The 14,418-nt window shown below is 32.4% G+C and overlaps 2 protein-coding genes across 3 annotated transcripts in view; one reads left to right on the plus strand and one right to left on the minus strand.

The window, feature by feature from the left end:
• The window catches only part of LOC127730232 (dual specificity mitogen-activated protein kinase kinase 7-like), a 28,904-nt gene extending 21,797 nt beyond the window's left edge, over positions 1-7,107 (minus strand). Inside the window, exons 1-3 of the mRNA XM_052238524.1 lie at positions 6,913-7,107; positions 1,645-1,759; positions 451-517 (exon numbers count right to left, since the gene is read on the minus strand). Coding sequence (XP_052094484.1) covers positions 451-517; positions 1,645-1,759; positions 6,913-7,090 — 360 coding nt within the window. The 5' untranslated portion in view covers positions 7,091-7,107. The remainder of the gene's footprint in view (positions 1-450; positions 518-1,644; positions 1,760-6,912) is intronic.
• A 6,782-nt stretch (positions 7,108-13,889) lies between these two features.
• LOC127730233 (folylpolyglutamate synthase, mitochondrial-like) overlaps positions 13,890-14,418 on the plus strand; it is a 31,610-nt gene continuing 31,081 nt past the window's right edge. For both annotated transcript variants that reach the window (XM_052238525.1, XM_052238526.1), the window contains exon 1: positions 13,890-14,036. In XM_052238525.1, the coding sequence (XP_052094485.1) occupies positions 13,893-14,036 (144 nt within the window). In that variant the 5' untranslated portion in view covers positions 13,890-13,892. The remainder of the gene's footprint in view (positions 14,037-14,418) is intronic.

The raw sequence follows: 14,418 nt of genomic DNA on the forward strand, positions 1-14,418 counted from the left end.
TTTGATTTAAAAAATGCAACATCTGCAGAACATGTAGAATTTATCTATAATGCAAATCTAGATCCACTAATACTAACAACAGATAAAATCTATGAACCAAGAAAATGTTTTTTATTCTTAACTTTGAAAAATATAATGTTTTTTCTGTAAAATTTTCCTTTTTTATCTAATACATTAAATTAAGCTTTTTATATAAATGCTATGACATATTTATTGAAGTATACTATATTCATCAACAATACACTACACAAGTAAATATATCTTATGGATACTTTGTGTGAATAAACGATAAATCTTTACCTATTCAAAATTCTTATTTTTATTTTACTCTTTGGAATTATCAATCACTCAAAAAGAAGACACTATCAACTAATGAATGGCTCATCTTAAAATCATTATGTCAACACAGATCAACACATGCTCAACTATATTTATCTTATATTGACTTACCTGCCCAAAAAAAGTTAGAATTTGTGTCATTTTCATAATTTCTTGGTACTTCTGTTCAATTTCAGCTCTATAAATAAGAATGCATAAACATTGAAGTCTGTTGTATTGTTTAGAAAAAAATAATTATTTTTTTACAGCAACCTTGGAACAAATAAGATCAAAAGAATAATTTCTCTATTTATTGTCATATATACATATAAAGTGTAAATAAAACATATTTGCAGTGTGCACTATGAAGTCTATGCATGTGTGAAGCCAAAATCTAAAAACAAATCTTCATATGTGTAGCCCTGATCTAAAACAAATTATGCCATTCCTCTCATTTGTCTTCCTCTCAGTTCTTTTCATATACTATTATATAGCTAGAAATTTTTTTTTGCAGATGTCAAGGTCTAGAAATCTGATTAGTAAAGTTCTGCTACATGTATTTTTCTGTCACATGCAATAATTCTGCATATCACAACAAATTCTCTATTGTATATCTAAATCCAAAGAGGGTAAAAACAGGGAGAGATTTTTCTCTGTAAGTGAGCTTTTATTTTTACAACTTAAAATTGTTCACAACAAAAGAAACATATTCAGGCAATTTTTAAAATGGGCTACCTCCCTTAGTCCATAACTGTAGGTAGAACAAAAAGATTCAATACACTGCACTTTTTGCACCTTGTGTAATTTTTGATCAAATAGTTATCTTGACAAGTATGGTAATACACATGTATAAACATTTTTTTGTAAGCTGAATATCCGAGTAAATATAAGAAACAAATTGGTTGACATGGATAGGATCTAAGGAATGTTCACTTCATTGCACAAAAAGAATGTTGATTCATTGCACTAAAAGATGTTTACTTCATTGCACCAAAAGAATGTTAACTCCATAGCACTGTCTCAGGTACTGCTGAATAGAATGTCAATGACTTCATTTTTGGTCAGAAGATTGAGTGATGAATTGTAAAGTGTAACAACTTTATGGATCTGTCAGACACTTACTTCCTGTTTGTGGATGTTTGAATGCTTTGAATTTTCAATATTTATGTTGAAAGAACTAAAAAAAAATTGTCACACTTTTTCTCAAGTACTACTGGTACTGGATAGATTATTTCAACTGTTTCACAGCACAAAGTTTAACTTGTAATATTGGATTACTAAAACATATTTACTGTTCATCTACTGAAATTTAACATGAAATTTTACCCATCATACTGCCTAGGTGCTCTACTTCCTCCTAAATCTAAATTTGCTGCTGGTCTTCGTCTTCCTGGAGGGGGTGCAGAACTTGGTCTAGAAAATGCAGTCCCTATTTCACCAACTAAAATAGAAAATGACAAAACAAAACACAATTAAATTGGGAATGTACAGATGATGCCCCTGCTTGCATATAACGTTATAAAGGGGCATAACTCAAGAACAGTAAAAGTGACGCTACCCAAATTTGTACTTGATCTGAGTTTTGTGGAAATAAGCATTGTGTATAAGTTTCATAACATTTGGTTGAAGCAAACTTACATTAGAGAACGGAAATAAAAAATTCAGTAATTGTTCCATGTATAATGGGGCATAACTCTAGAACGGTAAAAGCGACACCACTAAAATTCAAGCTTGATCTGTGTTTTGTGGTAATAAGCATTGTGTACAAGTTTCATAACATCTGGTTGAGGCAAACTTAATTTAGAGAACGGAATCAAATTTCGGGATGTGCGGACGGACAAGGGTAAAACTTAATGCCCCCTCTGCTACGGCAGGGACAGAAAAACTAGACAGAAGCAAATGATAAACAGCTTTCATTTCCAACGCATGTGAGTTAATTAACAAATTATTTAGTTTATGTCTGACACATATTTTTCTGTGTTTTGCTCCTGAATATTGTTATCATTGCATTTAGGACCACAGTCTACTCTTGCTTTTTTTTTAAACAATACTTCCACTTCTCTTCATAATATGTTACAATGTAATTGCAATTTTTTATTCTGAAATGAAGGAAATAAACTGACATCACAGATCCCAGGGTAAACATTTTGTACGTCAGATGCACATTTTGTCTACAAAAGACTCATTAGTGACAATTAAAATAAAATGCTTCGCTGAGCGCAGCTGGATACAACCGCAGAGGTCCAACCCTGAACAGTTGGGGCAATAATGGACACAATATTCGCACTTGATACAGGTCTGAATTTGGATTGTAATTAAATATTTGACACATAATAGGTTTCTGACACAGAATAACTGTAGTCAAAGAACTTAGAATTGATTATATGATTTGAATTTATATTCAATTTTTTGCTCTTGTGCAATACACTATGCTGTTGCGAATTGACCCCCCCCCCCAACAAAATTAAAAAAAAAAAATATTTGAAGAAATTTTCTTTTTAATTTCTGAAATCTGAAATGAAAAAAAATTGCACCCCACAAATTCTTTTTTACCCCCCTCCCCCCTCCCCCTATTTTTCCAAAAAAAAAATTCTTCCCTCAAGATATGGTTATAATCTCAATTCAAATTTCCAATGGATTTGCAACCATAATTACCAATTTAAATACATCATAAAATCTTAAATAGATAATTTAAAAGCAGTGTAAGGGAGGTAATCCAACATTGTACAATTTTGTTTTTAGATTACCTCCCTTACACTGCTTTTAAATTGTCCACTAATCAGGAAACCCTTGTTTTTCCCCTTTTTTTCCCCTAATTCCTTAACTGTTTGAGCCATAACCCCCCAAAGCCAATCCTAACCATCCCTTTGTGGTATGGAAACTTGTGGTATAATTTCAGAGAGATCCATACACTTAAACACAAGTTATTGTCTGGAAGTTACAAAAATGCTTATTTTTGGCCCCTTTTCCTTAACTGTTGGTACCATAACCCCCAAAATCAATCCAAAACTTCCTTTTGTGGTATTGAACCTTATGGTTAAATTTCATAGAGATGCATTCACTTAAACTAAAGTTATTGTGCGAAAACCAATGTGTCTTCGAACGACGACAACGATGACAAAGTCATACCAATATACGACATATAAAAAGTCAAAAAGGTCAAATAAATTAAGAAGTTTAAGAGTATTGAGGACCAAAATTCTGAAAGGTTTTGCCAATATGTTGGGGTAGAAATCCTTGGTATTACAAAAAATTTAAAGTTTTGTGAACAATTAATTTATACAATAATTCATGTCAACATTATGACCACAGAAGTGCTGACTATTGGGCCCATATTTGTTGTCTGCAGATTGTTCACCTTTGTAGTCAGGTAAATTTTTTATCTGCCAATTGCATAATATTATTAGTATGGATAGAATACTGACTGGTTATGACTTAAAAAAAAATCACAATAACTAATGCACACAAATTATGAATTAGGTTCTGTATATATATATGGTTGGATTGATTGATTGTTTTTGCTCTACGTTTAGTGACAAATTTGTTTTTGGATTCTGTGCCTGGAGTGTTTTTCTGTTTTGGTCGCCCTCAGAATCCCTTCGGCCAAAATAAATTGATTGTATGTTTCCTTTTTCACCTCCAAAAAAATTAGGTAGGGTAGGTAGGTAAAACATTTTATTTTATGAAAATATTTAATTTTTGTTTCTATTGATGACAGCAGAAACAAGAGGCTCTCAAGAGCCTGAATCGCTCACCTGTAATTTTTTGCTTAAATCTTTCATCAATGATTATTTTTGCTTTTTAATATATATTAATGAATGGCTTAAAACTTCCATTGAAATGTTCTTTGTATTTGTCATATTTTCTTCAAAATCAAAGAAATGCATTTTACCCCTATGTTTCATTTTAGCCATAGTGGCTATTTTTCTTGACGTACAAGAAAATAAAATACAAAATTTATACTAGATACTCTGAAACTCATTCATCCCAAATTTGGCTGAAATTGCTTCAGCAGTTTCAAAGGAGAAGATTTTTTAAAGTAAGCAAACTAAATGAATAAATTGTGAAAAATTGATTTTAAAGGGCAATAACTCCTTAAGGGGACAATTGACAATTTTGGTCATACGAACTTAATTGTAGATCTTACTTTGCTGAACATTTTTGCTGTTTACAGTTTATCTTTTTCATTAATAATATTCAAGATAATAACCAAAATCTGCAAAATTTCCTTAAAATTACCAATGAAGTGGCAGCAATCCAACAATGGGTTGTAAGATTCATCTGAAAATTTCAGGGCTGACAGAGCTTGGCCTAATAAACATGTTAACCTCCTTCAGATTAGATCTAAATGCTTTGGTTTCTGAGATATAAGCCAAAAATTGCATTTTATCTCTACGTTCTATTTTTAGCCATGACGGCCATGTTTTTTTTACGAAACAGAAAATAAAACACAAACTTTTTTCTAGATACCCTTAGAATCATTCAGCTTAAGTTTGGTTGGAATTGGTTCAGTAGTTTCAGAGAAGAAGATTTTTTAAAAGTTAAAAAACATGATAAACAAATTGTGTAAAATTGTCCTTAAAGGGCAATAACTCCTTAAGGGGTCAATTGACAATTTTGATCATTGAACTTATTTGTAGATCTTACCTTGCTGAACATTTTTGCTGTTCACAGTTTATCTTTATCATTAATAATATTCAAGATAATAACCAAAAACTTCAAAATTTCCTTAAAATTACCAATTTAGTGGCAGCAACCCAACAATTGGTTATCAGATTAGTTCTGTGTCAGAAATATGAAAATAAACTTTTAAATTAATGAAAATTTTATGCATTTCATTGGTCGTAATAAGAATATGTTCTTGCCGCTTAATTATCTTAAACCAAAAATGGCAGTGAAAAATCAGGCATGGTATTTATTATGTTGGGCCTCGTTGAACCTAACAATGTTATGACACACAGGGTATACATGTGGGAGCAGATAAGTACCCCTTGAAAACACTGTGAACCGATGCTAAGCAGCGGTTAATTATGATTTTTATACGCCCGTTTACAGGACGTATTATGGTATACTGTTGTCCATTCATCTGTCTGTCCGTCATCAACATGTCTGACAATACCTCAAAAAAGCTTTAACCAATTTGCATGAAACTTTGAGCTCTCTTTCTATTTTTATAAATTTTAGATTTTACGTTTCCGAGTAATGGGGTTTTATTCATTAAAAAAGGGGGATTTTCCAGTTTTCGAACAATAACTCAAAAGTGCTTTGAGGCCACCAATGGGTCTTCAATGCAGCAAGAAAATCCTACATCCGGAGGTGGTCCTCCGCTGGAATTAATGAAATTAATATACATGTATGACATGACAATTTTATAAGGCATTTGAATGATTGGACATATAGATAGTTAAGCACTAAATACTAATAATAAACATAAGGATAATAAATACTGATATAATAATGTACTTATTTATCACTAACTATAAAATGAAAGCATGATATATAACAAATGATAAAATTACATGTTTAAATGTTGTTTTTGTGTTAAGGGAACCATACTGTCCCAGTATTTCAACAAACATTTGCTTAGGAAATTCTGGGAATAGAAGTGAAATACCAGCCATATCAATATCTTACTTTATGTAGATTATGAATATTAGGTTATTTATTGTACTCTGATTTAATCTGTTTTAATGTGGAGAGGTCGTAGGGCCTCAAGTAAAGATGACATATTCACCAACATCATGGCCAATATTTCTGAACAGTATCCGGTGTAATTAGTACAATTTAGACAGACAATACATTATTAGTATTTAGTGCTCCCTAATGAACAACTGAATTTTATAGTGCTCTAACTTTATCATGTGTACAATGATTCTTTATTCAAAGTCATTTATGTGTCAATCATTTTTATTAGATCATTAGTATATCATCTATAAAATATGAATAAAATATAATTCATCCTGATTCTTACTACTTTCTGTACTTAAAATTCCTTATCAGGATTACAAAAAAAAAAATATTTCTATCCAAAACATCACAAACATATGAAAAATGTTGCTGAAAAATACACTTAAAACAACTTGGACATAGCATACACCTTAAAGTATAGTCTACAATATAACTACAATACTGGTATATTAGTAATGTACCAGTATTCTTGGTTTTTTTTTACAGTTACAATACTGGTACAAAATTTTTAAACCAGTTTAGCGATCACCAACTACAGGAGATCCAACCATTGATATACCGAATCGGTTAACTTGGCATCCTGTCAATGACACGCCAATCAATCCACCCATGTCAATCATTAATTTATGTTTACAATGTATGAAATTATCACATTTTTATAATAATATTTGTATAAACAGTCAAATTGACAACAAATACTTGAATGAAAGCTGTGTTAATCTGAAAATGCTGCTTTTAATGTTTGTTATTTCGTTATGGTCTTGCTTTAGGATTAATGTATTGAATAAATGCTATAGAATTTATTACAAATTAATGCAATATACTGTCTGGAATGATGAAGGTGTCAAAATTGTGCTAATAGGGCAATAAATTCCATTGTTTATGTTTAACAAACTGAAAACGTACGCCCAGGTCTAGTTCTTCTAGCAGGACTTGGGTGTCCCGACTCTGCCTTTGGTGGTCTCGAAATTGGAAAATCATTTCCCATAACCATAGGTTTTGTTCTATCATGGTCCCTTGATTTGTTTTCAAGCTTCAATCTTCGTTCTAACTCATTTATTTTTTGCTGTAGAGTCGAAGACATTTTGATCACATGATAAAATCGGAATCAGTAAAATGCTTTTGATAAATCATTTGAGCGTTTGAAACAAATTACAGTTATGTCCTGATAAAACGTGCACAAGTGCCAATGACAGTAATCAGGATTTTTCAAAAAATCTAACGTTTTCTTAAGATGCCTTTGCTTGATCTTGAAGATTATCTTATTTCCAAGTTTCATAACAATCTATGAAGGTTTACAAATTTATCGTGTAAAAAAGAATAATTCCATACCACTTGTTAATTGCTTGTTAATTGCAAAAATATTTAAAAAAAATGAGATTACTATAACTATGTGTTATAGTAGTCTCAGAAATAAATCAGTACCAATACTGAAACATGGAAAAAAAAACTTTTAACATTTTGCTTCAGACATTACCTCATAATCACAAAAAAGCCCAGTCAGCCAAATTTTGATAAATTCGATGAAGGTTTGACAAAGTAATTGATGTATAACACACTTTAACCTCAGGCTGTATCAACATATTAACTACAAAAAAAAGTCTTTTTATAAATAAAAAAAAAAGAAAAAAAAAAAAAAAATTTTCTTTATGCTATGTATACTGGCTTTTTATCATTAAAAAGCTTGTGTCCAACTTCCGTAAAATTTCATGAAAGTTCGAAAAAGTTATTGATGTCTGAAAAAATTTAACCGTAGACTGTCTTAATATTAAGTGTAAAAAACTATGTCCATTTATCAGTAAAGTAAACAAAAATATTTTCAAAATTTTCCTCTGAATACTGTCTTTAATTTGATCATAAAAAGATTCTGTACATCTCCTAAAAATTCCATGAAGTTTGACACAGTTGTTGATGTTTTGAAAAACTTTAACCACAGACTGAACCTAAATGTTGACAACACCGACGGAATCTAAGATAACTAAGTCTCGTTTTCTCGACATAAATGTCGCAGGCTCGACAAAAATGCAAACCATATATTGTATCTCAGCAGGTAATGAATTTTTTAAACAATAGGAAAATAAGTAGAATTCACAGTAGATTCATACTTTGACAGCAAATAAACAAATGCTTGCTGTTCGGTGTGAGCCAAGGCTCCGTGTTGAAGGCCGTACTTTGACCTATAATTGTTTACTTTTTATACATTGTGACTTGGATGAAGAGATGTCTCATTGGCTTTCGTACAATATCTTCTTATTTATAAATATATATATGATACTATTTTATTAAAAAGTAAATTTCGTCACTTTTATCTTCAATCACAAGTCATTAAGAAAGAATTACAAGTCTCATGTGCTTTTAACCAGTTCTTTAAATTACATTACATGTATATGTTCACAACACCTACAGAGGAACAAAATCCACATGCCACTCCAGCATGAGTTTCGATCATGGTTATCTTATGAATAAAGGCAACAGTAGTATACCGCTGTTCGAAACTCATAAATCGATAGAGATAAAAACAAATCCGGGTTACAAACTAAAACTGAGGGAAACGCATCAAATATAAGAGGAGAACAACGGAACAACAAAAACACAACATTAAAATGTAACACACACAGAAACGAACTATAATATAACAATGGCCATTTTCCTGACTTGGTACAGGACATTTTAAGAAAAAAATGGTGGGTTGAACATGGTTTTGTGGCATGCCAAACCTCCCGCTTTAATGGCAACGTCAAACACAACACCAAAACGACAACATCACATGACAGGAAATGGGAGAATATATAGGAAACCCAATCATTTATGGACGACTTACGTTTGAATTGTTTTACATTTTGCTATGTTGGGATTTTTTAGCTGGTTAAGCGGTATGGATTTTTCTCGTTGTAGAAGGTCGTTCGTAACCTATAGTTAAGTACACGCGCGTGATTTAGACTCTTGTGAATAGTTGTCTCGTTGGCAGTCATATTGCATCTCTGTATTTTTATATTGCTGCAAAATTTCGACCCGAAGGCCTGCAGTATGTTGTGATACTGGTCTTTTCCAAGGCATTTGACACTGGGTTCTGCATAATATACTGCTATCTTAACTCGAAATTTAAACAGGCTTAGCATGTTCCTCACGATGCAATCTTGTCGGGTACTTGGAGACGACAATAACTCAAATTCTGTAAGGAAAAAGTTTCCTAGGTACCGCAAGGTTCGACTACTGCTCATCCATGGCGTCATGTGCTAGTAAATCAACGACCTACTTTAAAGAATTTATTCCAAGTTAGATTATTCGCCGATGATTATCTGCTATATAAGAAAATTCAAACACAACAGGACCCGGGCATCAAGTATTTCAAAAAGACCTTGAATCGTTAGGAAACTAATGGGCAATAAATTACCTTCCGCCTCTCTGTTTGAACTGGTCAATGGTGCACACTTGATATCTTGAATTACTTCATATTTGACAGAATGTAACATTGAATTTAGATAAAGAATGATATGAGTTGTAAAAAAAATAAAAGCTATTTAATTATAGTTGATTATTAAGAAATATTTGATTCATCATTCATTTCAACTATCGGTAAAAAAGGATTAAAACATGCAGCTATAGTTTGATTGTCATACAAATGAGAGTTTTAGCTAGCTATAAAAACCAGGTTTAATCCACCATTTTCTACATAAGGAAATGTCTGTACCAGGTCAGGAATATGACAGTTGTTTACATTCGTTTGATGTGTTTGACCTTTTGTTTTGCCATTTGATAATTAAGGGACTTTCCGTTTTGAATTTTCCTTGGTATATACATCTGGTATAAATCTGCGGTCAATGGTATTAGTTGTCTTTTATTTCTGTTTTAAATGTTTTAAAGATACACGTGTGACTTCAATATTCCGATTATTTCCTGGTATGGATTTGTCCCATGTTGTTCAGAACATGTGTTAAAGATCCAATTTGGGGTTACACCCAGTTCCTCTTAATGTAGTTTATAATGTAAGTTATTTCATCAATAATTACATCTATGGCAAATATATAACGTTAATTAGATTTAGTCCTCATCCGCTGCTTTTCAAGTATTTTTGTTAACAAAAGTATTTTCGTTGGTTCAGATATTTGTATTTGTTTATTTCAGTGATTGATGTTTGAAATGACATTGTTTTGTAAATCAAATTTGATTACCTATAACGTTCAAGGTCAAGGAAAGCTTCATCGAAAATCGGTGTACACATTGGTTTATCATGTTGATATAATGTTAATTGTCGCGATAAGATTTGGTTGATCATTGTTGTTTAATTTTATGAAAATTTGAGAAATATCATTTCTCGCTTCTCATGATGGTTATTTTATTTTTCTGTTCCAGTTACCCTTACCTTTGTTTTGAAGTTTTTGGGTTTTAAAATATAGTCGGGTTCCCTTTTGTCAATCTTTATTGACACTGTAGGTTTTACGTGTTCTTAAGTATAACACCGAAGATGAAATCATCAAAATGTTGGACTTTTTGATAGACAACATTTTTGTTGAGTTTGGTACCGTGGATTGATACGTCACCAAACAGTCGATATTCCAATGATCAATATAACTGTGCAACCCTACTTGCCGACTTATTGTTGTACTCATATGGAGCAGAATTCAAATGAAACCTTCTGAGAGAGAGAAAAAAACAGATCTCAGTGAACTTGTGATTAAGGATACTACCGAGACTAGAAGATCTGCTTAATATCTTGATCTGTTCCTCGATATTGACAGAGATGGACTTCTAAGAACCAGAATCTATGACAAGCGTGATGATTTCAACTTCCCAATTGTAAATTTCCCATATTGCAGCAGTAACATACCCCTGTCCCATCGTATGGTGTTTACATATTTCAATTTCAAATTAGTTAGCATGCTAACACTATACTGACTTTATTATCAGGGATGTGCTCCTCACTGCTCTATATATAACAGAGATGTCGGCGCACCCGGTTTCGCTCCTTTTGGGGTTCATACTATTCCCTCAGTTTTTACTTGATTCTTTTCGATGAAGATTAATGAGGTTTGAACATCGATAAAATACTGTTGCCTTAATGTATAAAACTGAACCAACAGAGTTGTGAGGAAGAATGCCGAACTGAGGTCGACACTACATAAGTTTCACGGCCAAAACAACAAATTTGTTGACCGATATGATGTGTCTGTATCTCATTTCACTTTCGACAAGTTTTTGTGGTCATAGATTTAAAAAAAAAAGCTATCCTCCTAGTTTTCAAGTTGGTCAACCTAAATAAAGGTAACAGTAGTATACCGCTGTTCAAAAGTCATAAATCGATTGAGAGAAGAAAACAAATCCGGGTTAAAAACTAAAACCGAGGGAAACACATCAACTGTAAGAGGAAAACAACGGAACAACAGAAACACTGAAGTGCAACAAAAACAAACACCAACATACATAGAAACGAACTATTTGATAACAACTGCCATATTCCTGATTTGGTACAGGACATTTTAAGAAAAAATGGTGGGTTGAATCTGGTTTTATGGCTAGCCAAATCTCCCGCCTATATGGCAATGTTAAAAAATATTGCTAAAATGACAACACTACGTGACAGAAATACAGCACAAAAACAAACGCAAGAACACTCAGCACAGACAAACGCACAAATAAATATCATAATAGTCGTTACAACATGTAAACCGCAGAATAACAACGATTATCTTCCATTAAAGACAGCACAGGACATCACAAACAGTGACGTAATTTTGTAATGAATATATAATCTTGGAATTCATACAATTATTTTCACAATACTAGTCTTAACAATTATCATGACTATGACGGTATTGAAAGGCTGTTTTAAATAAATGATGTGACGACGTAAAAATTAATTGGACTTACACAATATTTTATCCATGGAAAATGAAAATTAACTCGACTTTACTGACAAATAAGACATATGTGAAATGTACCGAAAATACAGAATTCAAACCACAAACGATAAGACATAACACAATATCCAAAGAAACTACAACAGAAACATCATAAATGAATACATAAATGTTGGATATATAAATACCGAGACACGTCGTGTATCAATGCAAATTCACACTCGGCAAACAGTCATATTCGGGAATAGGTCACGTTCGGTACTTAGAAGACATACGACATATATAGATGTTAAACCACAATCTAAGACGTGTCTAATGTCATTAGTTAGTTTAGATACAGACACATCGTATAGATCAACCAATTCGTGATGGTTTCCATAAAATTTACGGAGTGTCATTTTAATCTTTCCTCCTCATAACTCTGTTGGAGCAGTTTCTGCGTGAGGTGCACACTCCTGTATATGAAGTCCGTATAGTGTAAACATGCACGAGCATAACGTAACATCATCAATATATCTGAAAGTTAAATTAAATAATGTTGAAAGGTGCTTTTTCTTTTTGTCTTTTAGAAGGTTCTGAATGAATTCTGTTTCATACGAGTACAAAAACAAGTCGCCCAGAAGGGGTGCACAATCAGTACCCATTGGAATACTGACTGTCTGTTGAAATATTAATCCTCCAAACTCAACAAATATATTGTCGATTAAAAAGTCCAGCATTTTGATAATATCATCTTCAGTGTATTTTCTGATAGAATCAGTGTGGTTCTTCACAAAATAAAATTATTATAACCCAAAACAAGAAATTTATATCTACGATTCCCATTTTTATAGAAAAAGCTTTGTTTAATGGGATAGTGAAGTCGATCTTTCAATTGAGCATGGGGAATAGTAGTGTAAAGCGTAGAAAAATCAAAGGTCTTAATGTTGCTGCAAAATTGCAGAGATTGTGATCTAAGATTTAGCCGATCTTTAGAATTTTTGAGAATCCACATCTGATTGACACCACTGGTTGAATATATCTCATCACAATATTTTTGAAGGCCATCTTTTACTGTAGAAAGAATAGTAGTCAGCACTTTAGAAATATGTTTAGTCGAATATCTTGATGATCCAGCTATGTATCGTTCTTTATACAGAGTTTTGTGAAGTTTTGGTATCCAGATAATGACGGTAGATTTTCTTCGTTTTCTTTGATGTTAATACCAAAAGAAAGAAGACAGATTTGTGATTTTGGAAAATTTCATCCTTTGTAAATGATGTTAAAGAATACGTAGGATTACCAGTTGTGTTGTTTATTCCAAGCTCTTTTGTGAGACATTGCAATTAATGGTTTTTAAATACGAAGACAATATCATTGGAGGCTTTATCTGCTGGAACAACGACATATTTGTCATGCAAAGAGGATAAAACACTCACAACCTCCGGGTTCTTGAATGGGTTAGAAACTCTTGTGCTCATAGTACATAGTAGTTTCTGAATGCGCTTCTGAATGCATGATCGAATAGCTTTGATCCATTCAGACAAAGTGTCCAGTGTCCGTCTGGTTCACGCTTTACCCATTTTCTAGCATAGTCCCCAACTGCATCCATCAGTAACCTGAAGTTCTTTTTCCAGTTGATGGGCTGGGGAATTCTATATTTTGGTTGGAACATTTATATAATGCAGAATGTTAGTAAATATACAAAGGCGGCTGTGCACATTATCAGGATTAAGATTTTTTCATATTGTAAAAAATGACAAGATGTTAAAAGTTATCAGTTGTGTCATGATTTTGAATTGAGTCAGTGAGGTGACCACTGACGAGGGTCTTGACTTGGCACATGCTTTCAAATGTAGCTTTCACTTTTATTACTCTGTATTACTTTCGAATAAATCCAAATAATGTAGTGTCAGTTTTGTCTATTTTAGCTTATCATTTTAATAAACAAAATTGCACTTCCAAATGTAGATAAATATTTTTCTTTTGTTGTGATATTTCAAAAATGCTAACTCTGCATGTAATTCTTTATATAAAGGAGAAAAATCCATGCCTTCGTTCATTTGCTCTTTGATCAGATATGCTAGTAGAAACCGATACAAAAATCCGTCAGTTATGTCACCCTTAGTCAAGACATGCGTTCCCTTTGCGACCAAATTGACAAAGAAATTAGACTTAAACCAAAAATATGAGGTAAATATCTAGTTTGTGATTGATCTGAGTAATCCGTTATGTGCGGTGTTAAAAGTTCCAAGAGTTACCTCCTCTTTGTTTACATTGGTGGGAAATACAAATGTGTGTTTGGTTTTGTTTTCATGGGGAGTTTTCATGGAATAGTTGTTTGAATAACCAAAACCCATAGGTGTCAACTCTCAAGATACAGATGGGAGCTTCCATATTGATACAGTACACTAATTAAAATTCTGAAAGAATTTAGAATTTTAATATTCATCATTAATGACATCAAGGATTTGTAGGAGAAAATCGCCTAATTACGGACAGCGCCGATATGCGGACGGAAACCGAATATCTCACTTTTCAATAAAACGATGAAAAATTGAAATAAAATAGATAT

The sequence above is a fragment of the Mytilus californianus genome, unplaced genomic scaffold (genome assembly GCF_021869535.1).
Source record: "Mytilus californianus isolate M0D057914Y unplaced genomic scaffold, xbMytCali1.0.p SCAF_2, whole genome shotgun sequence".
Taxonomy (NCBI): domain Eukaryota; kingdom Metazoa; phylum Mollusca; class Bivalvia; order Mytilida; family Mytilidae; genus Mytilus; species Mytilus californianus.